The sequence below is a fragment of the Arvicola amphibius genome, chromosome 14, assembly GCF_903992535.2.
Source record: "Arvicola amphibius chromosome 14, mArvAmp1.2, whole genome shotgun sequence".
Classification (NCBI taxonomy): Eukaryota; Metazoa; Chordata; class Mammalia; order Rodentia; family Cricetidae; genus Arvicola; species Arvicola amphibius.
In genome coordinates, this window is record NC_052060.1 from 10,172,513 (window position 1) to 10,196,370 (window position 23,858).

Genomic DNA, 23,858 nt, shown 5'->3' on the forward strand with positions numbered 1-23,858 from the left:
ATGCCAGGGTAAAGGGCATGACCAGTTCAACTAGTATGCAGGTCCCATACTTGTTGGATGTTAGGCATAGGTGCGAAGTTCTCCTGTTCACGGCATCCCGTATGTCAGTTCGGGAGATCTTGAGGGCAGGCAATTGTTATTTGCCTCTGTTGTTTGAGACACTTTGGGTGTGGGTGCAAGCTCTGAGATCCTGATCCCTTTACAATGTACTGAACCATATGGTACATTATTAAGAGGCAGCTGTAGAGAGATGGAAAGGGAAAGAAGGAGAGGCTTGGTTTGACCTTATCCTGGACCATGTTTATTCATAGTAAGGAGACATCTTTGCCACCCACATGTACGATGGACAAAATGTATGAGATGTGGCCCCTTATCAGGTGGAAATGGCTTCTGTAGTCCACAGGGAAGCTTGGAAATGTAGTCTTTCAGCAGAAAACTATCCAGGTTTCTGCTAGTTATGGGAGCATTCCAGCCCCTATGCTGGGTACTTGAAAAGTTTTTGCACCCCAATAAACCTCTCCACCAATGCAATAATCAAAGTCAGATCAAGTCAAACCGAATTAGAAAAAGCTCAGGTTTAATGGATACCAACACTCCCAGGTGCGTTTCCAGTCCCCCCAGAGAGGAGATGGGGAAGGAAGACTGGAAAACCACATATTTGTTTTCTGTGGTACAATTTAAATACCCTGTGGGAGTGATCTTGAGCATCTGTGGGGAGAGGTCATCTTTTGGTGGGCTTGAAAATGGGTGGGGTCAAAATAGGCTCTGCAGACTGTATTCACCAGACCAGATTCTTGATACAGTAGCAGAACTTTCCCCAGGAACCGGCAGGTATCTGTACGACAGCTGGAACAGATTTATACCTTGGTGTCATAGCAGAAGGCTATGATTTTAGGTTAAAAGGCATGAACATTTTAGAAGACAGTTAAAGGAAACTGGGAACTCTGAACCTCTGAAGATCCATCGGAAACTATTAATTCTAGACTATGAAGCTTGTGAAGGCGGCACTCCTGTTTGTATTTTTAGCAGGAAACTTAACAAATGAAGTAATGAGTTACAAGTGCCTTAAATCATCAAATATCAGACAGATATAAGAGGGATAAATACATGAGCAGAAATGAGACAGCTATTTTAGCTATGCAGGCAGACCCAAGTCTCTCTGTAGTCTTTGGCAAATACCAGTCTTAGAAGCGGTACTTGTCTTAAGCTAATGATCCCATGAGACCTGAAGATTTTTTTTTTTCTGTGGGGGTAAGGTTCAGTCTACCTGTCTTGGCAGGATGAAACGATCCTCCGTGTAGTGTCCAGGAGGTTGATAAGGTGGAAGGCAGCTTTTTGCCGTGTGGGTGGCTTTGCCATATCCTGGAGGTTTTCCAGGCAGAAGGTCTTCTGCAACCATGCATCTTCTTGGAGGAGCTATAGGATGCTGCAGGAGCTGGCATGTCTCTGTCCTATGAAGCTCTTTTGTTAAATGCCATACTCTCAGCTCTGTAAGGTCACTGAATATCAGGGTACCATTACCTGTCAGGTATATCCAAATTAGACATATAAGTTAAATTTAGACATGTCTTTTACCCAATAAGTTACAGCTTGCCAATGCTAGTAGAGGCAAGAAGATTAGAAGGAGTATTTTAGTAAGCCAAAGTATATTGGAGGCAGAATGTCTCCTTGGTAGGGCCAGCACACATGGGTACTCTTACCAAAGATGGCACTGAGGTTTTCACTTTGACCTCAACCAAAAAATGGTGGTTATCCACATGTTTGCATTTTCCCAGAGCTGTTGTAATCTGGAGTTATAAGTTTTATAGATTTTAAAACAAGCACATATAGCCGGGCGATGGTGGCGCACGCCTTTAATCCCAGCATTTGGGAGGCAGAGGCAGGCGGATCTCTGTGAGTTCGAGACCAGCCTGGTCTACAGAGCTAGTTCCAGGACAGGCTCCAAAGCCACAGAGAAACCCTGTCCCAAAAAACCAAAAAAACCAAAAAACCAAAAAAAAAAAAAAACCAACAAAAAACCAAAAAAACAAGCACATATACACATACACACATAAAACAAGCATACTGTGGCCGCATTATTTACACATATATATTAACAGATAGATGAACAAAGCTTTTTTTAGTAACCTGTGTCAGCTGACCAACCTAAAAATCCTGGAGTAGGCAGCTGAAGCCAGGCAAGTGCACAGGTGGTCCCATTGAGGGCTTGATTAGCAGATGCTGTAAGGGAGAACAGAAACATAAAGACAGAACACCTATGCAGTTTAGAGTGGAAGGACAGGGGGAATGGATCCCTTGTAGAGAGAATCCCAGGGTGTGACCAGATCACACAGGAATGTGAACAAACAGCAAAGAGCAAAGAGAAGTGGGGAGGGGGGTGGGGGAGAGGAGTGGGAGCACAGCATCCAGAAACCATGGGCATATGGTGGGGGGGGGGGTTGTTTATTTGTTCTTGTCCTGACAGAAAGTTTAGGTGTTAAGGACATAGGGTGTCAGATAACCCCAATTGATAAAGATTTTGTAAAAGGCAGTGCAAGGACCTTTGGAGATTAGGCCTTCAATTGTAGGTAGGCTTTCAATTGCAGGTACCCATTGTTAAGCCTGGTCTGGACTTCAAATCCCAGCAGGCCAGGTCCTGACCCCTCCCTTGGGGTGGGGTCAGGACTAATCCCAGGGTACTTAAGTGATCCCCCAAAAGAAGAACACGTAGTCTCCCTTTCTTCCTCCCCGGAGTTGTTTCTGGGGCTTCCCAGTTTCCCCCTCAGGGCCACCCGAGAGCGCAGATCTCCCATTAAACCTGGATATTTTTTAATTTGGCTTGTTTTGATTCGGCTTGACTGGGAATTTTTGTGTGGGCAGGGAGCTATTATTAAGAAATATTCCTAACACCCATTTTGCAAGTCTATGCCGGGACCCATAGCCTAGCGCAATGCGTCCATTGTGGTAGACTTTGGGTCAAAAAAACAAAGGGGTGTGAGACATACCTAGAACAGGACAAGGTAGGTCCTTGACCTGGTCAGGTTGGGTCCCTGGCTTTCACAGGACTGTCCGAAAATCGCATGAGGCCATGGGCCTCTAAGGTAGTGACTTGAAAGTTACCTAGAGGAAGCTGATCTTAGCCTGGCAGAGAGTAGATGGGGGGGGGGGGGGGGGGGGGCGGTTCTTTCGACATGGCCCTGGGCCAGTGAGAAAAACAGTCTCTCGGTGGAGCCTCCAGATGAAAAGGTTTTGCACCCTGATAAACCTCTCTGCACAATAATCCAAATCAGACCAAATCAATCCGAATTAGAAAAAGCCCAGGTCTAATGGATACTGAAAGTCCCGGATGGGCTTCCAGGCCCTCGGAGAGGAGATGCGGAAGGAAGACCAGGAAACCACGTGTTTGTCCTCTGGGGTACAATTTAAATACCCTGTGGGAGTGGTCTTGAGCATCTCTGGGGAGGGGTCACCATTTGGCAGGCTTTCTCAGAGGTGGAGTCTGGTCTGAGGCAACTCCCAGAGGAGGGGGCTTGGGATGGAACTTCTACCCAAACAGTACTAAACACAGGTCCCTCTGTTTGAGGAACAAGGATGTTGTTATACTGACTGAGCCATCTCCTCAGACCTACTGATGAGTACTAAGATTACTCTATATATTTTGGGTGGTGGTCCTTTATAGGGGGGTCAGATACATTGTTACAAATATTCTCTCCAAGTATACAGCTTATCTTCTTATTGTTTTGATACATCTCTACCTGTATCTATATCTGAAAATTCCTCATCTTTTTCTTCTCCAGGGATGTGGGTGTGCCAGATTCAAAACCCACTTTATTCTAGAAACAGGAGACAAAACTTCCAGCTAAACTTGAAGAAACACCTGCTTCTTACTCATTTTTGGTTTTTTTAATGCGCGTCCGGAAGGATGGCTCAGCAATTAAGAGCAGTTAGTGCTCTTGCAGCGACCCCAGATTCAATTCATGTCGGCTCAGGGCTTACAATCACTTGTTATTACAGTTCCGGTACCCGCTTCTGGCCTCCCCAGGGCACCATGCGAGCACATGGTACATACATATCCATGCAGACAAAATGCTCAGAGACTTATAAAATAGAAAAGAACAACGCCAATGGATTGTAATCAGCCAGTGGTTACCATAGGAACCTTTTGTTGCCATCTCACGGCTTTCTAAGAGGCACTTGAGTTTATTGACTGAATCCGTGGTTTGTTGGCTATTTCTGGTCACCACTCCCTATGTGACATGTAATCTTTTCACACTTCTTTGGGAGCTTGTGGCTGCTGCATCATTGCTAACATCAACATCAGTGAGAGTCAGAACATCTGCATCCCTGCAGGCGCCTCTGGCTTCAGAGCTCAATTCTAGACCCTTGGCGAAAGGACATACCTTTCTAATTGTAGTAAGACAAACACAACACAGAACCATCAGAGAATCTCTTCCCTTCACACATACACTCAACATTAAACACAGGCGCCTCTTGGTGTTTGTGTGGTGCCCAGCCCTCGTCCTTGTCCAGCAACTTCTTTACTCTCATTCAGCATCCGATTTCTGCTGTTGCGTGAGAGAAGCAGCTGAGTTGTAAGGGCTGGGGAGTATTGGGCGCTTTCCTTGATGAGCACAAACTCACTGGACTGCTTCTATTTTCTCTCTCTCTCTCTTCCTCCCTCCCTCCCTCCCTCCCTCCCTCCCTCCCTCCCTCCCTCCCTCCCTCCCTCCCTCCCTTCCAGGGTGTGACCAGATCACACAGGAATGTGGACAAACAGCAAAGAGCAAAGAGAAGTGGGGAGGGGGGTGGGGGAGAGGGGTGGGAGCACGGCATCCAGAAACCATGGGCATATGGTGGGGGGGGTGTTTATTTGTTTTTGTCCTCGCAGAAAGTTTAGGTGTCAAAGACATATGGTGTCAGATAACCCCAATTGATAAAGATTTTGTAAAAGGCAGCGCAAGGGCCTTTGGAGATTAGACCTCTCTCTCTCTCTCTCTCTCTCTCTCTCTCTCTCTCTCTCTCTCTCTCCCTGCCTCCCTGCCTCCCTCCCTCCCTCCCTCCCTCCCTCCCTCCCTCCTTCTTTCGTCCATCCGTCCGTCCTTCCGTCCGTCCCTCCCTCCCTATTTCTTTTTCTTTCATTTTTTTTATTTGCACAGCTAGAATGGAGGAAGTACCTATGCTAGGCCATTTGATCTAAACAAGAGGTGACTGATGATACTGGACCAAATGATGCAGAATTCTTTTTTTGAGATAAATCTGTTGATGTTGAAGTTAACTACCAATCTCTGTAGTGACTGCCGCTCTAGTGGGATAATTTGATATTGGCTGCTGGTACTGAAGGGTTTTCGGATCTGGTTAAGAGTGCCAAGTTAGCTGGGCATAGTGTCCCACACCTTTAATCTCAACACTTGGGAGGCAGAGGCAGGTGGATATTTGTGAGTTTGAGGCCAACCTGGGACAGCAAAACTCTGTCTCAGAAAACAAAAGGCTCTTTGAAAAAATGTTTCTTTCATGATTCTAGTTTACTTGATGTGATCTTGGCCAGGTCCTTGTATTTCCTAGCTTTTGTTCCTTTTAGTTCTGCTTTTTGAGGTAGAGGCAATGAAATCATTATACCAAATTTTATCTGTTTCAAGAAAGATTTGAGAACTCATGTAACAAAATTACCAAAGTGAATAAAATCCAACTTGTTTACCCAGAGAACTTCTGGCTAATTGAAAGGTGGTAAGGAAAGGGAGAACCAGAGTAGAGGAAGAGCCAGAGTAGGTATGAGTCATTTTAAACTTATTATATATACACACATTCACATATATTTGCTTTTTTTTTCTAGTGACACTGAGTATCATTCCTCCGTGCCCTTTGCCTGCTAGGCAATTATTCTACCACTGACCTGCATCCCTAGTCAATTATAAATGTGCTTTTATAATAATTAAGAACAAATGTTAGCCAGAATAAGATGAGGGAAGGTACCTCAAAGAGCCAGGCTCTGCTATGTGAAGTTAGCATTCTACAGAAATTAGCAGCCATATTGGTCAAGAAACATTAAATGTTGTTTATTTGTACAGACCTTATTGAATATGCAAGTTCTTATCTACATGAGTTTGGTTATAGAAATAATAAAATATCCCTTAAATAAAAGAAGAGTCAGTCATAGTGAAATAAAATAAGTGAAATAATTCTGTCTGAACTTTTAGCAAGAATCCTATAGGGTAAGTGAAATTGTATTTTCTATTTTATAAATGAAACAAACTGAGCCTCAAAGAGCTCCAGCAGGGCTGGATGCAGATGTGGCGCAGTGGCAGAGTGGTCTGCTTACCAGCCTGCCTAAGGCTAGCGTTAGAGGCTAGATTCCGAGGAGCAGTCTGGTTCCATAGGCTGAACTCTGGCCACTGGAGGTGGGAAGAAAGCAAGAGACATGGCTTGGGTTTCCTGCCAGGACAGCACGAGCCAGCACATAGTGAGTGCCTTCTGTGGAGTCCTGAGCAGGAGGCAGAGCCTTGGACTCAACCATTAGAGTCTGCGCATCTTTGCAAGCACCATTTTGGGGCTTCTGAGCAGGGGAATGAACAGCTGTGTCTAGGATGGATTCTGCAGACTTGTTGGCATGTGTATCTAGTGTGAGCGTCCCCTTAAGTGACAGTGGCACCAGAAAAAGAGGAGGAAAGTCAAAAGAAGGAGATGGAAACTGATTTGGTTGAAAGGTGTTAGGGAATGGGAGAGTTGACTCCGGGTGTTGAGGCTGCTCATTGAGGACAAAAACAGTTTTAACAGAACCACCTCTGTCAAGAGGAGCCGACTATCAAAGCTTCTAGAAGTGAGCTATACCTGCTTTCTGATATGACCCAGCCCGGATATGTAAATTTCAAAATGGGAAATTTTAGTCTTTACAACCAATTTTTTCTTTTATTTTTTAAAATTGTTTTTATTGTGCTATACATTTTCTCCCCTCTGCTTTCTTCCTCCCCTCTCCTCTCTCCTGTGACCCCCCCTCCCCCAACGCTCCCAATATACTCAGGAGATTTTGTCTTTTTCTCCTTTCTATTTAGATCCATGCATGACTTACAACCACTATTTAAGGTGACTGTTTTACATTAAAAGATTATACAATATGTTTTAATTATAATCTTTCTCTTTCCCCAGATCTTCCCAGCTCCTCCCACCTCCCTATTCTCTTAACCTCATCTTTATCACTTTCTCAAAAGAAAAACTAAAACCAAACAAACCACGAAAATAAACAAAACCCCACCAAACCATAACAATCACACACATGTGCATGCACACACAAAAGAAAAAAGAAGCACACAGAAAGACACAGTCTGTTTGGTGTTGGTTATCTACTTCCGGACAAGGGGGCGGCCTGGGAGTGTGGTTGATCTACTCCGTGTCACTTCATTGGAGAAAACCCATCTTCTCTTTCCCAGTAGGTATCAATTGCAAGTAGCTTCTTGGCTAGGGATGGGAATTGGTGCCACTTCCCCTCCTCAGTGCTGCGGTTTTGTCTGGTTTTAACCTACGCAGGCCTTGTGCCTACCGTCACAGTTTCTGTGACTTCACATTTATTGGTACTGTTGTATCTAGAGACACCATCAATATACCACCCCTGGCTCATATACTCTTGCTAACTCTGCTTCTCCGTAGACCCCTGAACCTTGAGGGGAGGCATTTGATAAAGACATCCCATTTAGAGAGGAGTGCTCATTCTTTGCGCATTGGTCAGCTGTGGGTGTCTGTGCTAATGCCCATCTACTGCAAGAAGAAGTTTTCTAATAAGCGTTGAGTGTTGCGCTGATCAGTGTGTATAACAGTGTGTCATCGAGAGTCATTTTATTGCTATGTTCCTTTAGCAGACAGATAGTAGTATGTTTTCCCCTAAGGTCATGATCTGTCTAGTTTTAGCTTTTTGGTCTCCGCAGGCCAAGAGTCAGAGAGTATTAACAGAGTCATGTATATTCCATGTCATAGAGTGGGTCTTAAATTCAATTTTTTTAAAAGGTGGTTGGTGACTACCATATCATTCATGCCACTATTACATATATATTACATATATTATACATATTACATATATATATATATATCTTGCCGACAGGCCCCTATTGTAAGTCATAGATTTGTAGAGCTGGATGAGTTTGATGATGACTTTTCTCCTTTGGTAATGTGTAGAGTACCTTCCAATACTATGAATGCTAGTCAGTAGGGGTGAAGCTCCTAATTTGGCACCAGCTCGATTTCTTCATGTTTGATGACATAAGTAGTACTTGCAGTTTTAGGGTCCTACTGTCTAGATTGTGTAGGGTAACCAGTGGCATTGGTAATAGCTTTCCTTGGTTTGTTTGGTAGGTTTGTGAGACCCCTTTGCCAACAGCTCAACAAGATACAACCAATTCTTGAAGCTGTGGTTTTTACTTTTAGGCTATAACATTTAGTAGGGCCATTGTCTCCCCCATTATATAGCAAATCCATTTAAATTCTTTTTGAACATCGTGTAGAAGGGCTGGCTGAGTCTTAAAGGCACGGAATAGTAATTGCCCCGCCGTCCCAGGACTTGCAGTGTGAACCTGTTGACTCTTCAGTCCGTACTTTCTCCAACACATGGGCAGCATTTCTGGGCTGGAAGGAGCTTTAGGTCCCTCAGCTGTAACCCAGGAGTTTGGTAAGGGTATGGCTGTGTAGAGTGAGATGGAGCTTGGAGTGAAAGGCCCCTCTTCTGTGCCTTCTCTGATTTCAAACGAGGGGCAGAAATGAAATGATTGGGTCAAGTGACTGCAGGAAAAATATAAGAAAGACCATCAAAAGCTGCTGTGATATTTTAGGAATTTAAGAAGAGCAGGCAGCGTGGAGAATGAGGCATGAGACTAGTGAGGCGGTGCAGGTCACCAATCAAACAAAGGAAGATTTCCAGGTAGAATTCTACAGGAGCCCAAAGGCCGGCTATTGAGTCCTGGTTACGGGTCAAGCACTTTGTGCTGCTGGTGAGGTGGAAGGGGAAGAAACCAGTGTCTGGAAGACAGAAGAAGAAAGCTGCTGTCGATGGGAGCCTGCCCACTCAATGCTAGCCATTGCTGCCATGTGCCAAGGCAGGTCACGCCTGAACACCCAGATTCCTCCCGGGGAACTGAGGTAGATAGCTAGCTGCCACCGGGTGCCTTGGTGATACTTCTTCATCTCCCAGTGAGCATTCTGCAAGATTTATTTTTGGAAAGAAAACAAACGGTGCTTCAGGAAGACGTGCAGTAGCACGTGATGCCTGGCTTTAAGCAAATGATCCTGCAGGCTTGTTCACTGGTTAAGAGCTCTTACAGTTCTTGCAGAAAGCCTGAGTTGAGCTGCCAGCACCCTCACTGGGTGCCTCACAACGATCTCTAACTCCAGCTTTAGGGGATCCGCCTGCTTTTTCTAGATGTCATGGGCACCTGTACAGACAACCCCCCCCCCACACACACACACGCAGACACACATGTACATAAGAAGACTAATAAAAATAGTATTAAAATCTCCCTCTTGATCACGTATACTGGGATGTCATTTGCAGGTGAGATGCATGAGGAATGAGTTGGTGACTGTGGCAAGACTTTAGTTGTGTTTCCTATGACAAGGACAGAGATTACCTAACTAAAGCATCTATGTGAGGGTAGACTATGAGTTGATTGATATTATTTGCCTCATGGTAAGCAGCTAACAGAAACTATAAATTCCAGGGCCACATTTGTAAATTTGGTATATCCCAGAGAGGTCGTATGTTAGAGACTCGGGGAGCAGCTTTCTTCTCTGAGGGTACCTGTTACACAATGGAGGTGATTGGGAGTTAAAAAAAAATATCAGTGGTGCTGGAAGACCCACTTCACCAGTGCGCTTAGTGAAGGCACGCTGGTTATGATGAGTATCAAGGGTGATCGGAGCAAAGTTGACATGCCGGAGATTTTGCCTTCAACCTGCCGTTGGTTGTGTGTTTATGGGTAATTCGTGTAGCCTCTGGGTCTCCAGTGTCTGAGACAGCACAGGCTGCCAGCTGAGGTTGTCGAGAGTGCCCAGGCAGGTCACACTTCCTTAACCCTTCTTTCTCTAGCCAGTTGTAATCTGCTGGTATTTTTGTCTGTTACGGCCTGGATTTGGATTAGCTGCTACCATTTTCTCTTCTCCACCAGCCCAGCCAAACATCTTGCTGAACGTAATGGTAAAATTGTTCCCCCCCTCTTCTTCAAAGCACTCTTGCCCATTCCTGAAATATTTTAAAGGTAGGAAATGTGTCAGGAGGCTCTCGTAGTGGTGGTGGCTTATAATAGGGTTTTATTTTGTTTTGGTTTTGTTCCCTGCATCCGTTCAGAGTCCCAGGAAAAGCTGTGGGCCTTTCATTGGATTAAAGTATCTACAGGGGATTCCTGGACTCTGTAGTATGTAGACGGAGGCTGTTCGTTCATTTCCCGGCCACCCAGACCTGAATAATCACACAGAAACTATATTAATTACAATACTGCTTGGCTGATAGCTTAGGCGTACTCCTGGCTACTTCTTACTTCTTAAATTAACAAATTTCTATTGTTTTATATTTTACCATGAGGCTCATGGTTTGTTACCTCTTGCTTCTTGGACGTGGTGTCTCTTTGACTTTGCCTAGTCAAATATATATTTATTTTAATATATTTCTTCCAGCCTGGCTTTATTCTGCCCTGCCGTAGGATAAAGAAACTTTATTCATTAACCAATAAGAGCAACACATATACAGAAGGACATCCCAAATCAGTGGTAGACTAAAGGTCTCTAAGCAGTGCTCAAGCAAAATTACTTATAGATTTGTGCAGTATTGTTACTCTCTTCTGGAATACAAAGAGCCAGGAGTAGTAGTAATGTGAGGAACCCAAGCAGACAGAGCCTGCTGAATGAATTAGAAACTGTCATGTTCAAGTTGTGAATGAGCCCTGAACACTTAGGAGACAGATACATTCCTTCCTGGAGGCAAGCCGAGTACCGTGAGCACATCGAGAGCTTTTGATGTCTAAAGTGGGGACATATTTTCTAGCTGCTTTGTTTGTGCCACGGAATGATAAAATCTGGTTCATATCTCCTAAGCCTCTCTAACAGGGACACGATCGGCATTTAAAGGTTCCCTAAAGTCAATCACATGGGCGCATACCTCTAATTCCGCACCTAAGAGGCCGAGGCAGGCCAGTCAAGAGTTTGAGGCCAACCTGGGCTACATAGTGACACCTGGTCAAGACCATGAGCTAGTGAAGTAAATCTGGCCCACTAGGGTTCGTTTCATGGAGACCCTGTTTTTCCAGACTGCTTTTATATTCTCTTTTCTTCTATGTAAACCTTTATCATCCACTTAGAAGAACATTCTGGAGATGGCGAGTTATTGATGGACTTCCTCTGTTGGGCACATACATCTGATCTTCAGTTTGACGGTCCCAGGGTTAAAGCAGTCTCTTGCAGAACTGTCACCTCTACTCCCAGCCTGGTTCATGCCCGTCGGTTTTGAGTATAGAGTTGCTGAGTTCATGGTAGAAGCAGCAAGCCCCTAGCTGACGGCATTCTTCTCCAGGATCTTGAATGATGTAAATGTAGTTGAAAGTAGGAACGGGGTCCCAGTTCTCTTTTGTACACAACAGCCATTAAGGTTTTTATTTTTTAAATTTTTATGTGTATTTATATGTATGTCTTTGTGGTTGTATGCTGTGCGTCTGGATACCTGGAGAGGCTGGAAGTGGGTGCTGGTTCCCCCAGTGCAGAAGTTGTAGGTGGTTTTGAGCAGCCTGGCATGGGGGCTGGAAACCGAGATAGGGTCCTCTGAAAGAGCAATGAGCGCTGATAAGCTCTGAGTTATCAGCCTTTGGCCCAACCTTTGGCCCCACAACACCGATTTTTATATCTCATGGAAAATAAAAGATCGAAAAGCACCAACCCCCCTTTCCTCCTGGTTTCTTTACTGTCCCCACGCCGCAGGTCCCAGGAGCTCTGTTCAGTACTAAGCATGGTACTCACTACCGGTTTGTCTTAAGTTTTAGAACCAGACCATTCCTTTTATGGAAATCTCTGACATTTTATTATGTTTGGCTCTTAATTTGAATGACTATAGCCTTATCTCAATGTCAGAAAATCGCCTAGTTCCTTTTGTGATAAAGTATCTTTTATTTATTTACTTTTTAACGATTTCATACATGTAGAAAGTTGCATTTCGATCAGCTTCCCTTCCACTCCTCCAGGGACCCCCACCTCTTCCGTTACCCCACCCCCCACTCCACCCCACAACATGTCACCCTCTCCCATTCTTATCCTCTCTTTTTGGCCAATAGCCCACGGAGTCCATTAGGTGCTGCCCCTTGGGAATGCTGACTGATCTCGTTAACTTTATTTTGTACCGGTCACCATAGCTGTGGTGGGTTCCTGAGTGCAAAGACCATGACGTGTCCTGAGACAGCGTTTCCTTTCTCCTTACTCCCCTCCTTCCTCTGGTTCTCATTTCCCCGCCTTCATGGGCGGGGCTTGATTTATGGCAGACACTCAGTAGATACGTGCTCAATACTATGCTTAGCACTGCCGCCCACTGCAGAGAAAAACTTCTCTGGCCACGCTCAACAGCAGCATTAACCTATTAACCTAAGCGCGTTTCTGTCTAACAAATACAAAGGTAGGTAGAGCAGCCTGACAAACTTAGATACCATTTAGCAGTGGCTGATACATGGTCTATCCTGTTTCCTCTGCACTCCTGCCTAATCTTCTTTGCCTTGGAATTGTGTTGAAGCAAATCAGATGCATCCTCTCATCCATAAGTATGTCATATACTGAAGATAAAGAACTCTGTAAACATGGCCAAATACCAACATCGTAAAGAATGAGCAATTCTTGATAGCAAATACCTAATCAGCCTACACAGTTCCTTAGCTGTCTCCTAATTTGTTTTGGTTTTGATTTTTGATAGTGCCTCACTGTGGAGCTCAAGCTGGCCTTGAATTTTTTTAAATATTTATTTATTTTAAAGAGAGGATTTTCTGTGTAACTGCCTCAGCTGTCCTGAAACTCGCTCTGTAGACCAGGCTGGCCTTGAACTCACAGAGATCCACCTGCCTCTGCCTCCTGAGTGCTGGGTTTAAAGGCGTGCACCAACACCGCCTGGCTGGCCTTGAATTTTTAATGTCTCCCATTTCCACGTTCCTCACCCAACCACTTAGAACTTGCTTTTGTAGTTTGCTAATTTGAGCTGGGGTTCTATAAGGAATGTATCTGAGGCTGGTTGATGTATTACTTAAGTTTTTGACCATTTCGACCTTTGGATCTCCCTCCTTTCGGCTTTTTTTATTATCTTTTTCTTGCTGTTTTTGTCATTGGCTTGATAAAGAAACTGGATCACGTGACTTATGCAGTTTCATGTACTCTGATGACTTTAAGAAAACGAGAGTGAGAGCGGGAAATGCTTTGAAATGTGCTTCCCTGTGTATGCGAGGTTTTTACTCTGGGTTTAAAACAGTCCAGCTGTGCAGTTTTAAGACTTGCGGAGGCAGGGGCAGGTAGCTGCGTTTCCTCCCTGCTCCCCATTGGCTGGACGCTACCCTGACTGATTCTGCGCAGAGGTGTCACTGACCCAGCCGGAACACGCCAGCCATTCCTCATCAGCGACACCACACAGTTATTTTGGGCAGTGGACTGGAATGGCAGTTTCTTTCCTGTTGAATCTGCGTGGGAATCTGGGCGACAGAACGTCTACCCCCTCTCCTTTGTGGTGAAGAACACTTCTTTTAGGACTCCTTCCGGGGGAAACAGGGTCACAGAATCATCTGGATTGGGAAATACTTGCTGAGATCACCTGACACCGCCCCCCCCCCCCATCCCGCTCTCAGAAACCTTAACATGGAATCCCAGCATCAGTACTTCCAGAACGAAGCTGTTGATAGGCAACTCTCATCAGACACACCGCTCCTGCATTCCAAGTCTTTTCTTCCTTAAGCAACGTTAGTTATTAAACTGTGCCCCTTTCTGCTATGCACACCATGCATGTGTCTAGGAAGCCCTCCCCTGCTTAGGATTTTGGTTTTGCAACAGTCTTGCCCTGTGGTCCTGACTAGCCCTGCTCTTACTATGTAACCCAAGCTGGCCATGTTCTCCTACTTCAGCCTCTCTCATCCTGAACCACCAGGCCTGCCTTGAGGATCTTTAAGATTAATCTTGAGTCTCCCTCCCGTCCTCTTCATCACATAACATACAAACTGTATCCAAGTATAGAGCGTGGCTTTCATGGCAACAGCAATGCTTTCGTAGGTAGATTAGATGTGAAGGGATTATTTCAGACTGATTTTTAGCTAGGGTGTGTGGTGGTTAGTCATGTGGGTCTGGGCCACAGGGTGTCAAGATACATTATCAACCATTTTTATGGATATTTACGTGAGGGTAGGTTTTTAAGGAGCGGTTGCGATGGCTCAGGGGGTAAAGGTGCTTGACCTGAGTTCCATCCTCATGGTGGAAGGAGAGAACCCACTCCCACGATCTCACAAGTTTTCCTCTGACCTCATGTGAAACACACACAGACACACACACCACACACACACCAAATACATGCTTTTTATATATTAGGTTAGCTTACATAGTTTCATCGTGACGTCTTCATGCATACATGCCATTTTACTTTGTCTGCAATCACTCCATGAAGGTGGGTTTGCATGTAGTTAACGTTTAAGACAGTGAACTTTGGGCAGAGTAGACTAGTATCTACTATGAGGTTGGGCCTCCTCCTGTCAGCGAAGGCCTGAGTAGTTCAAAACTCTGATCTTTCGCAAGGAGGGTATTTCCAGCCCATTGCTTTTGGTATCTGCTCTCCAGGGCAGATTTTGAAGGTGTCAGCCTCCAGAGCTGTATAAGCTATTTTTTTTTAAAATTATAATTCTCTTTCTAAATATGCATACATCCTACTGGTTCAGTTTTCTCTGGCAAAACCCTGACAGACATAGCGTGGGATTTAGGAGGGCCAGAACATGTCATAGGTTTATCTTGAGTCTTCCTGTTTTGGGAGATAGGGTGTCTTGCTATGTAGGCTGGCCTTAAAATCTCAATCCTCCTGCCTCAGTCTCTCCATAACAAGACCATAGGAGTGTGCTGCCACATCTGGCCCCAGCTGTCTGCTTGAAGTGGTGTTTTGTATTAGAGGGACGTAAGGATCATTGGAGGGGCCATCAGAAACCTGAGTTTTAGGGCTCGCCTCTTCTAACCCTCTGCCTGCTGGTCTCCCGCCTAGGCATTGGCTTTCTCTCAGCCTCCGCTTGCTTTCATAAGACTTCAAGAGATGTTCATGGTCCATGAGTCTATGGAATATATGGACTAGATAAGCCAGCTGCTGAGCAGGCATGAGAAGACAAGTCTGCTGGGCACGGCCCAGGGGTTCTGTTACTAAGTAAGAAACGGAAGAACCAAAAAGTAGATAGTAAAATACCAATCACCAGGGAGGAATGTTACCAACACTGGATGTCCCTGGGTAACAAGTAGACTGTTCTAATCAGTGAAAACAGAATGTAAGCATGGATAAGCGCCTGCACGAACATCTTGAACTCTTACGACTGTTTAAATCTTGAGTCGGGGTCTCGCTATGTAGTACAGACTGGCCCCCTGCCTCAGCCTTCCCGATGCTGGAATTAAGTTGAGCGCATCCGGCTTGTGACGTCTCATTTGAAGGCAGAGAATCTCAGTCTCACTTAGGCTCTGTCTTTGTATTACATTAATTTTTATTTTGTCTATAAGGAGTTGGGTAATGGCCATGGACATTTTTTTTTTTGTTGTTGTTGTTGGTTTGTTTGTCTCTGTCTTTATCTCTGTCTATATATCTGTCTGCCCCCCCCCCTCTCTCTCTTCCTTTCTTTCTTTCTCTCTCCCTGTGTCTAGAGACAACTCAGGGCCTCCCACTGGCTGTGTTCTTTGGGCTTCCCTTTTCAGGAGAAAAGGCAGTAACCACAGAGCAGAAACTGCATCATTCTGTTCTCTGCCTGGAGAGCAGCGTCACTTGATTGCAGGCACCTTTTGCTGTTCTCTGTCTGGAACTCAGGTCACCTTGCACAACAGGTTTGTTACTTTGGAGGCTGGAGTTGGGGATCGTGTGGTCTGTGTCTGTGCAAGCCGGCCAAGGGGAGGGTCAGTGGCCTCTTTGGATGTGACGCGTAGAAGGAGGGTGAAGCTGCCACTCCTTGTTCATTAGAGACGTCCCCAGTCCAGTGAGGTGACTCTTTGCCCTGGGTCCCGACTATGAGCTGGCCAATGAGGAGGTAGGGCTCTGAGACCGTATCCCCCAGGGGCAGTTCAGCTGTTTACTCTTTTACTTGGTTGCTGTTGAAGATGGACAAATGATTAACCCCTGCAGTTCCTAGTTAGATCTTGCTGATTGTCCTGACTTCAGCTTTTTGAACCACCAGCCAGAGTTGTTTCGCCAGCTTCTTTCAAATCTTTATCTTTGCTTGGATTCTTGTATGGAAACGATCCCCTGGGGGAGAAACTGGCAGGTCAGAGCAGTTGGGAACAGCAGGAAGAAGGTTCTAGATGCTGCTGCTGGCTCCTTGGTCTACCCCTGAGGAGGTAAGGAAGGGGCCCTGAGATGAGTAGGAGACAGGAAAGGCGCTTCAGTCTGGAGGCTGCTGAATGGAGCCACTCCTGGCCCAGCGCCCAGCCACCACTTCCTTTCCCTGACAAGACTGATCCGCTGGCCTGGCTGCCTGCCACCTGGCAGTGGCCTCGACACATGACTCCTGTCCATCCAAGGTCTGAGGGAGTGGGCAGGAGGTTCCAGGTTTAGCCTGCCTCTTTTGAGTCACGAGCCTTGCTTGCCAGAGGCCTCCATTTGCTAAGAGACAGGTGAGTCCTAACTCTGTCGAGGTGGTGGACCACATGCTCAGTGTTCCCGCCACATAAAATGAAATGGAAAGGGACTTTACCAACTGAACAGTAAGTTGTCTGGGTCCATTCAAAGGGGACACTGCTTCCCTGCCTGGGATTAGCAGAGCTGCTCTCTGGTCCTCCCCACCGGTGGCAGGGCAGTGTGGATGCCACTGGAGGGTGGGAGTTGTTAGTGCTTTATCACTTGGTGCTATTTCTGGCCTTGGCTTCTCCCTGGAAAATCCAGGCAGGTGGGAGGTAAGGGTTTGACTGCCCATCCCTAGGAAGTTAGATCTAATCTTTAAAAAAGGCAGGGGTGGGTGGGGGACCCAGATCAAAAGGAATAGTTTGCAGGTAGTGCTAGGGGCTGTCCAATATGTCAGTAAACCCAGATCAAAGTCTGATTTCTGCCCTGCTCCTGCCTTCCTCTCCCCTGTGCTCCAGCCTTCTCTTCCTTTTTTTTAAGGCTACTTTGTGGGGCAGGGGATGGCAGCCCAGCTGACTGAGCGCCTGTGAAGCACGCTTGAGCTCCTGGGTTTGGTCCTCAGCATTGTATATATACTATATAGCTTGGCATGATAGTGTGTGTAATCTCAGGATTAGAAATTCAGGATTATTTTTTGGCTATGTCAAAAGTTCAAGGCCAGCCTGGGCTAGAGACCATGCTGTTAACCAATAACAAAACAACAACAACAACAAAATCCAAAAGCTACTGTTTTTTTTTTTTTCTTTCTGTAGCAGCCAGCGTCTTCCAGGTGCACTGACTGAACATTTCAGGCATCTTTCAAATGAAGCTGGGTTTGTCTAAAAACTCTTGAGCATTTTTCTGGTTACTTTAAGGATATAAACATTCTTTTTTTTTTAAGTTGGGACTGTGGTGGAGGAATAAAGAACATGAATATATATGTAAGTTCTAGAAACTTGGATCTGAGCAGTGTTAGGGAGGTCTTTAAGAGAAGGCTGTATGAAGGTGCTGATGGGGACACGTTTGGGGTGGTACGAGTTGCCAAGGTGGAGCTGACCTCAGTCCGCTCTGGATAAACTCACCTGTTTGTCAATGCCTCAGGCACATTCAAACTTTCTCTTTTGAAAATGATTTCTTCCTCCTGCCTGTATGTCTGTGTGAGGACGTCAGATCCTCTGGAACTGGAGTTACACACAGCTGTGAGCTACCATGTGGATGCTGGAAATGGAATCTGGGTCCTCTAGAAGAGCAGCAAGTGCTCTGAATTGCTGAGCCATCACCCCACCTTCCCTCCCCTCCCAACACATCCAAACTCTTAAAGAGAAGAAACCTGGAGGGGGACACACAGCACAGTGGTGGTGCTGGCGGCATCCTGGACCCTATCCCATCAGCACTTGCTGCTCCTTTGCCTCTGTGAGCCGCTAGAACTAAATGTGGAATTACTTTTTCCTCATGGGCTGTTCCCTTTACTCCTTTCTCTTATTAAGCTGCTGTCTGCTCTTACTGTGGCAGCAGGCTCCATTAGACATGGAGTGAGTTGGGGTTTGCACTCCTCCCTTAGATTTAGACCCATGCTCCGTGCTTATGATGGGTTTTTTTTGGCAACTACCAGCTTTTCATGCTGTATCCAGCTCCCTTAACCAACCGCCCCTTCCTTGATTCTTGTCTTCACATGGTGAGTTTTGTTTTTGTTTTTGTTTTTGTTTTTATTAACAGCAGCAAGGCTGAGAGAAGGTCTGCCCTAAGTGGGAAAGGCTATTCCCAGGGAACATAGCTGTGGATAGTGGCCTTAGTTTACTGTGTGCAATGGTTTAAGTCGAGATGTTGTCCTGGAACTTTAGAAAGGAATTGTCAATTCTCTTCCCTCTGCACCTAATACGTCATCAGCCTTAACAAATGTGATTTTACAAGCTCTCAGAATGACCCTGTGTGGAGGTGGCAGCCCTCCTTGTTTTCACTGGTGCAGGCTAAGAGCTCCTACGAGGTCATGTGGCTCAGGTAAAGCCAAGCAGCTGGTCGAGAGCAGACAATTCAAGCACGGTCAATCTGGCTACAAAGTCATCAATCACTCCGCCATGCTGCCTACTCTTTATCCTACCCTGGCTGAGCTTAAGAAAAAATGTTGCTACTTTTTGAGAATGAGTAGGAAAGGTTGGAGCAAAATGTGCCTGCATAGACAATTTGGTTATCCTAGGGTGAGTAGACAGCACTTCTGAAAATGAAGTCTTTAGGATGACAGAATCATGGCTCATCTGCTTGTCTTTCTGTTACTTCTAGGATAATTACAGGTTTTCCTTTAACATATTGATCACACTGAAAATAAAAGTAACTGTTTTTCCTTGTTGAAAAAAGAATACATGCTTACTATAGGAAATGCAGATGCATACAAAAATGACCAAGACGTCCCAAAAAGCACCAGATGTTGTCGGAGAAGGTCCAACCCTGTGCTGCAGTTCACCGTGTGTAGGACCCTGGTATAATCACATCTGTTCTTGTTTCTGGTCTGTGAGTTAGAAATAGCCTATGTCGCTGGATTTTGGTAAGATAAGAGTTAATAGCCCGAAGCCTCCAAGAATTGATGCAGAGAGAGTCGACATTTTAATAACGATCTCCTGGCCTTCCTTTCCGAGCCTGCACGTATCTGTGTTATGGTATATGCTACCGTGTCTATATTAATGAAAATAAGGTATTTTAAAACCAGCTGTGGCTTTTTATCAATTGACATATCTTGACCACCTATCCTTACCTCTAAACAGCTGCCACCGTTGCCTGACAGCTGCCTACAATCTAGGACAGGAAGGCGTGAGTGAAATCGAATCTGTGTTATCGCGGTTGTGTGTCTGCGGGGTGGCGGGGCAGCAGGCACAGACTTCTAGTCTCCCACGGACATAGGCATTTTAGAACAAATACGTGAACATTGCCACTTTGGACGACAGGGGCTCTCCTCCTTTCTAGAACATCCAGCGTGGCAAGTACTGTAACCTCAGATGCCAGCCCTCCGTGGGGGAACTTGGATCCTAACTAAAGTTAGAAAAACAGTGCTACTGGATTCGATCTGGTCCCTGGATGCACCGTCACCAATCAGACCATCCCCAAGCTGCCATTTAAAGGGTTCAGAGGTAAAGCCGTACCCCTTGCTCCCCACCATGCTCCACCCTTCAGGGAGGTGGGCTGCCGTCACTGGTGATGCACACTTGCAGACACCCCTTTCTCTTGGTGCACTGACTGTTAGGAAACATTGATCTGTTCTCTTGTTCCCCCACCAGCAAACCAGTAAGCCACATTTGCAAGCTTCCTCTTGCGTCTCCACTCCCCACCTTCGCGTGCATTGTATGCGCAGACTCTAGGGATGCACTTGTCTATTCGGTCTTGTGCAGTGTGACTGGGGGACAGAAGTCTCGTATGGAATACACTTCTGAGGAGGTTCATGGCTGTAATAATTTTTCTTTCTTCCTACCATAAAACGTCTGTTTGAGACTTGGCAGCTTAGTTGAGCAACCTTCCAAAGGGGAGGTACAGTCCTTCGGGATACTGTGGACTGAGTTCATACACGGCGGCTTCCCCAGGACATTTAGGGAAGGGCTCAGTCTTTGGTCTTTCCTCATTATTGAGAAAGATCTGAGGTGCCGACGGGGTGGTCCCCCAGAATGACGGGCAGCCGCTGTGCCTTTGAGAGGGGTACTGAGATGGCAGAGGACTAATGCACAGCCTTCCCTGCAGTGAGGCTCAGAGCATTAACGACTCTCTCGGGTGTCCTCCAAAGTGCTTTTTAATTAGTTTCCCTTTGCCCCCCTCCCCGCGAGAAAGGTTAAGTAGCAACACTCTCTTTCTGCTGATGAGACTCTGAGAGGTTAATTGACTCGCCTTGGGCCCGCCTGACCCAGTGGTGGGATTTCTTCTACCCATAACTTCTGCTTTTCAGGACTTCTGCTGCATCAGGACTCCCTCAGGAAGGCCTCGGTAGAGGAGGGGAGGATGGTCTGGCCTTGCCCATCATACTTTTTCTGCTCTTTACGTTTTGTGCGTTCTCTCTTTTTTGGGGACAGGGTCTCTCATGTGACCCAGCTGTCCTCTGACTCGCTGCATGAGCTTCTGATCCTCCTGCTTCCATCTTCTGAGTGCCGGCACCACAGTGACACATGGGCATGTCTGATTTTATGTGCCTGGGACGGAACTCAGGGTTTGTGTTGTGCATGACAGGAAGTACTCTAGAAAATGCGTCACATTTCCAGCCACTACTCCCTCCCCTACCAGCTTTATTCCTGCAGTCCCGTTTGGGATGGTTGGGACATTGGTTGAAGTGGTATCCTTCAAATCGCAGACTCGGATCCTTGACCTGTCTGTGGCTTTACTTCCTTGAGCTAAGCTGCAAGCAAGCTGGATAGCAGAAAGAAATTACTATTGGCTCAACTGCCCAGCCTTGACAGGGTCCCTTTGTGTTTGAGATGCAAACCTGACATCCACAGAGGCCTCGAAAATCTGATCTTTTCTCCCTATAATTCAAATGTTGGGCTTTTTGGTAGAAGGGCTGCCACATTGTCCCTGGTGCACATTCCTCTTAAAGCTTGACTATCACTGACACATTGCAGTGTATGTAGGCTATGGAGATAGCCTCTAATACAGCAGGCCCCACCACCTCTCCATCTTGCTTCCAGCAAACCTGCCACAGCTTGAATCATCTTGGCTTACTTCTAGAGCCACGGAGCCAGGCTGAGTTTGCCTTTGGAGACACAGCCTTAGATAAGAAGTTGCCATATTAATGTTTGTTATTCTTGTGGACTGAGTGTACTTTCCTTCTGGCTCCCTAAAGGCCCAGGCCCTCCAGTAACTGGCTAAATACTTGTAAGAATGTGACAGGCTTGTGTAGGGCAGGCTTCACCAAAGGGAGGAAAGCATGGGAATTTGAGACAGCAAAACTGGCTTCCTGTCTATACTAGAGTCTTCACAGACTAGCGAGAAGTGTTATTAGGACTTTTCTATACTTTAGCTTTTCAGCTGTAAAACTGTTTGTTGTTGTTGTTGTTTGTTTTGTTTTTTCCCCTCATCTGGGGACAGTGGACAGTGTTTAGAAGTATCCAGAGTGATCTAGGGTTTGATATGCCATCCTAGTCTTTTCTACCCCAAATCCCTGGCGAGAGAATTGCTTACCTTTATACCAGGGAGGTTGCAAAAGCATTCAGTGTGTGCCCAAGTGGAGAGGGCCTGTGGTGATTTCACGGGTGCCAAATGTGTCAGCAGCGAGCGGGCGGCTCAAGCTAGCTCTCCTTATGGTGAAGCCACAAGCACAGGTCAGGAAGTGAAATACGCATGAAGGTTTTAAACAATGACAAGAGGAACGTCATAGTCCTGGAATCTCAGCCTTTCAGGAGACTGACGCAGAGGATGGGAAGTTCAAGACCCCCTGGGCCTACAGAATGAGTTCAAGGCCAGCTTGGGTAACTTAGCAAGACCTTGTTTCGAAATAACAGCTAAGTAGCTGGAGATATAGCTCAGTGGTAGAGGGCTTTCAGTCCCAGGTTCAATCCCTTGCACTACAGAAATAAAAGAATGAAGTAAATGTGAAAAGAAGCAATTCCCAGACATTTACTTCACAGATTGACCTGATCTAGTTTTGGTCCCGTGAGTGAGTGTCGGTATGTGGTCTCAGGATGTGACCACCCACATGTCCCCCTTCACACAGCTGTCTATCCTAAGTGTACACGCGGTCGGGAGTAAGTAGACTTGTTACTGGTGCTTGCAACTCCAGCTGTTTTATTGGATGGGGAAATCAAGACCACACGGAGTAAAGGGTTGGATCAGGCTTGATGTAATCTTTCTTCATGTTTGGTCTGAGCAGGAATCCTCGGCTACCTCCTTTGCCCTTTTCTTGCTGGATGGAACAGGAAGATCATCAGGGTATGCATGAACACGAGAATTCCGAAGACAGAGGTATGGGTTCTGACTTTGAGAATTCTGAGGACAGAGAAGGGGACCCAGAAGAAAGACGAATGGGCTCCAATCCACAGGACACAGAAGAGAGGGGCCTCCTGGAGCAGGAGATGAAGTCCAACCCACAGGATGATGATCTAAGAGGGGACTCCCACGAGCGGGAAATAGTGTCCACTGTCTGTCCAGGTGAGAAGGCGGGAGTGTCCATGGAAGTGACCACTTTCACATTTGGTTCCTCTGGCATATAGCCAGGGCCAGCATCTCAGGGATCTGGCATGCGGGGTGGGGGTGGGGGTAGGGAGGATGGGATGGGGGAGTGCGGGAGGGCTCTCTTGAGACCAGTAAGCAGGATTCTCAACTGACTTGGCTCTCCTAATGTTGGTCCTCTGAGCATCTCTTTCTCTAATACCACGCACCACCGAGCCCACGCTGGTAAGTATTAGTAAAGGGTCATGTGTGGATGTTGCTGCCCTGACTACCTGTAACAACACTACAGTGGAATCATGGGCAGTACTGGGGCCTACCTCAGAGATGTTGGGAGAGTGACTTGGGAGCCGAGAGAGATGGCTCGGTGCTCAAAAGCACTTCTTACTCTTGCAGAAGACCTGAGTTTGGTTCTAAACACCCTTATTAATATGCCCACAACCACCTGGAATCAGTTCCCGGAGATCCAGTGCCCTCTCTGGTCCCTGTAGGCACCTGCATGGACATGGTACACACAGACTCACATGCACACATAATAGATGAATAAACATATTTTGAAAAAATTTCAAAAGTGACTTAGCACAGTGCTGGGCAAAGTATAATGATATTTCTAGTTAAATAATCATCTCCTTCTAGAGAAGCAAATTTGGTGGTTAAGTGACCTACCTGTGTTCATGAGGCTGGTTACCCAGGTGCCTGAGTTCCTGGTTGCCTCCCTTGCTGTGTCTAACCTGAAAGCAAATGCAGGGTCTCTGGTTACTTCCCAGTTTCTGTCTTTGGACATTGATTGCATTGTCCTGCTCAGGGTTACAGCAGGGCCCGAAAAGAGATGGCACGCTCTGTGTCCGGGGCTGTGTGGTTACAGTCCTTTCCCTATGGCATGGGGCTGTGTGGTTACAGCCCTCTTTCTCTGGCCAGGGCTGTGTGGTTACAGCCCTCT

The 23,858-nt window shown here is 46.2% G+C and overlaps 1 protein-coding gene across 5 annotated transcripts in view; it reads left to right on the forward strand.

The window, feature by feature from the left end:
- Znf697 (zinc finger protein 697) overlaps positions 1 to 23,858 on the forward strand; it is a 34,643-nt gene that overhangs the window by 7,835 nt on the left and 2,950 nt on the right. The window contains exons 1-2 of one of the 5 annotated variants that reach the window (XM_038312055.1): positions 15,969 to 16,017; positions 22,623 to 22,900. In XM_038312055.1, the coding sequence (XP_038167983.1) occupies positions 22,660 to 22,900 (241 nt within the window). In that variant the 5' untranslated portion in view covers positions 15,969 to 16,017; positions 22,623 to 22,659. Of the gene's footprint in view, positions 1 to 15,968; positions 16,018 to 16,769; positions 16,801 to 16,841; positions 16,891 to 19,284; positions 19,906 to 22,622; positions 22,901 to 23,858 lie in introns of those variants that run through there. The other 4 variants (XM_038312054.1, XM_038312051.1, XM_038312053.1 and 1 more) reach the window with 4 other exon arrangements.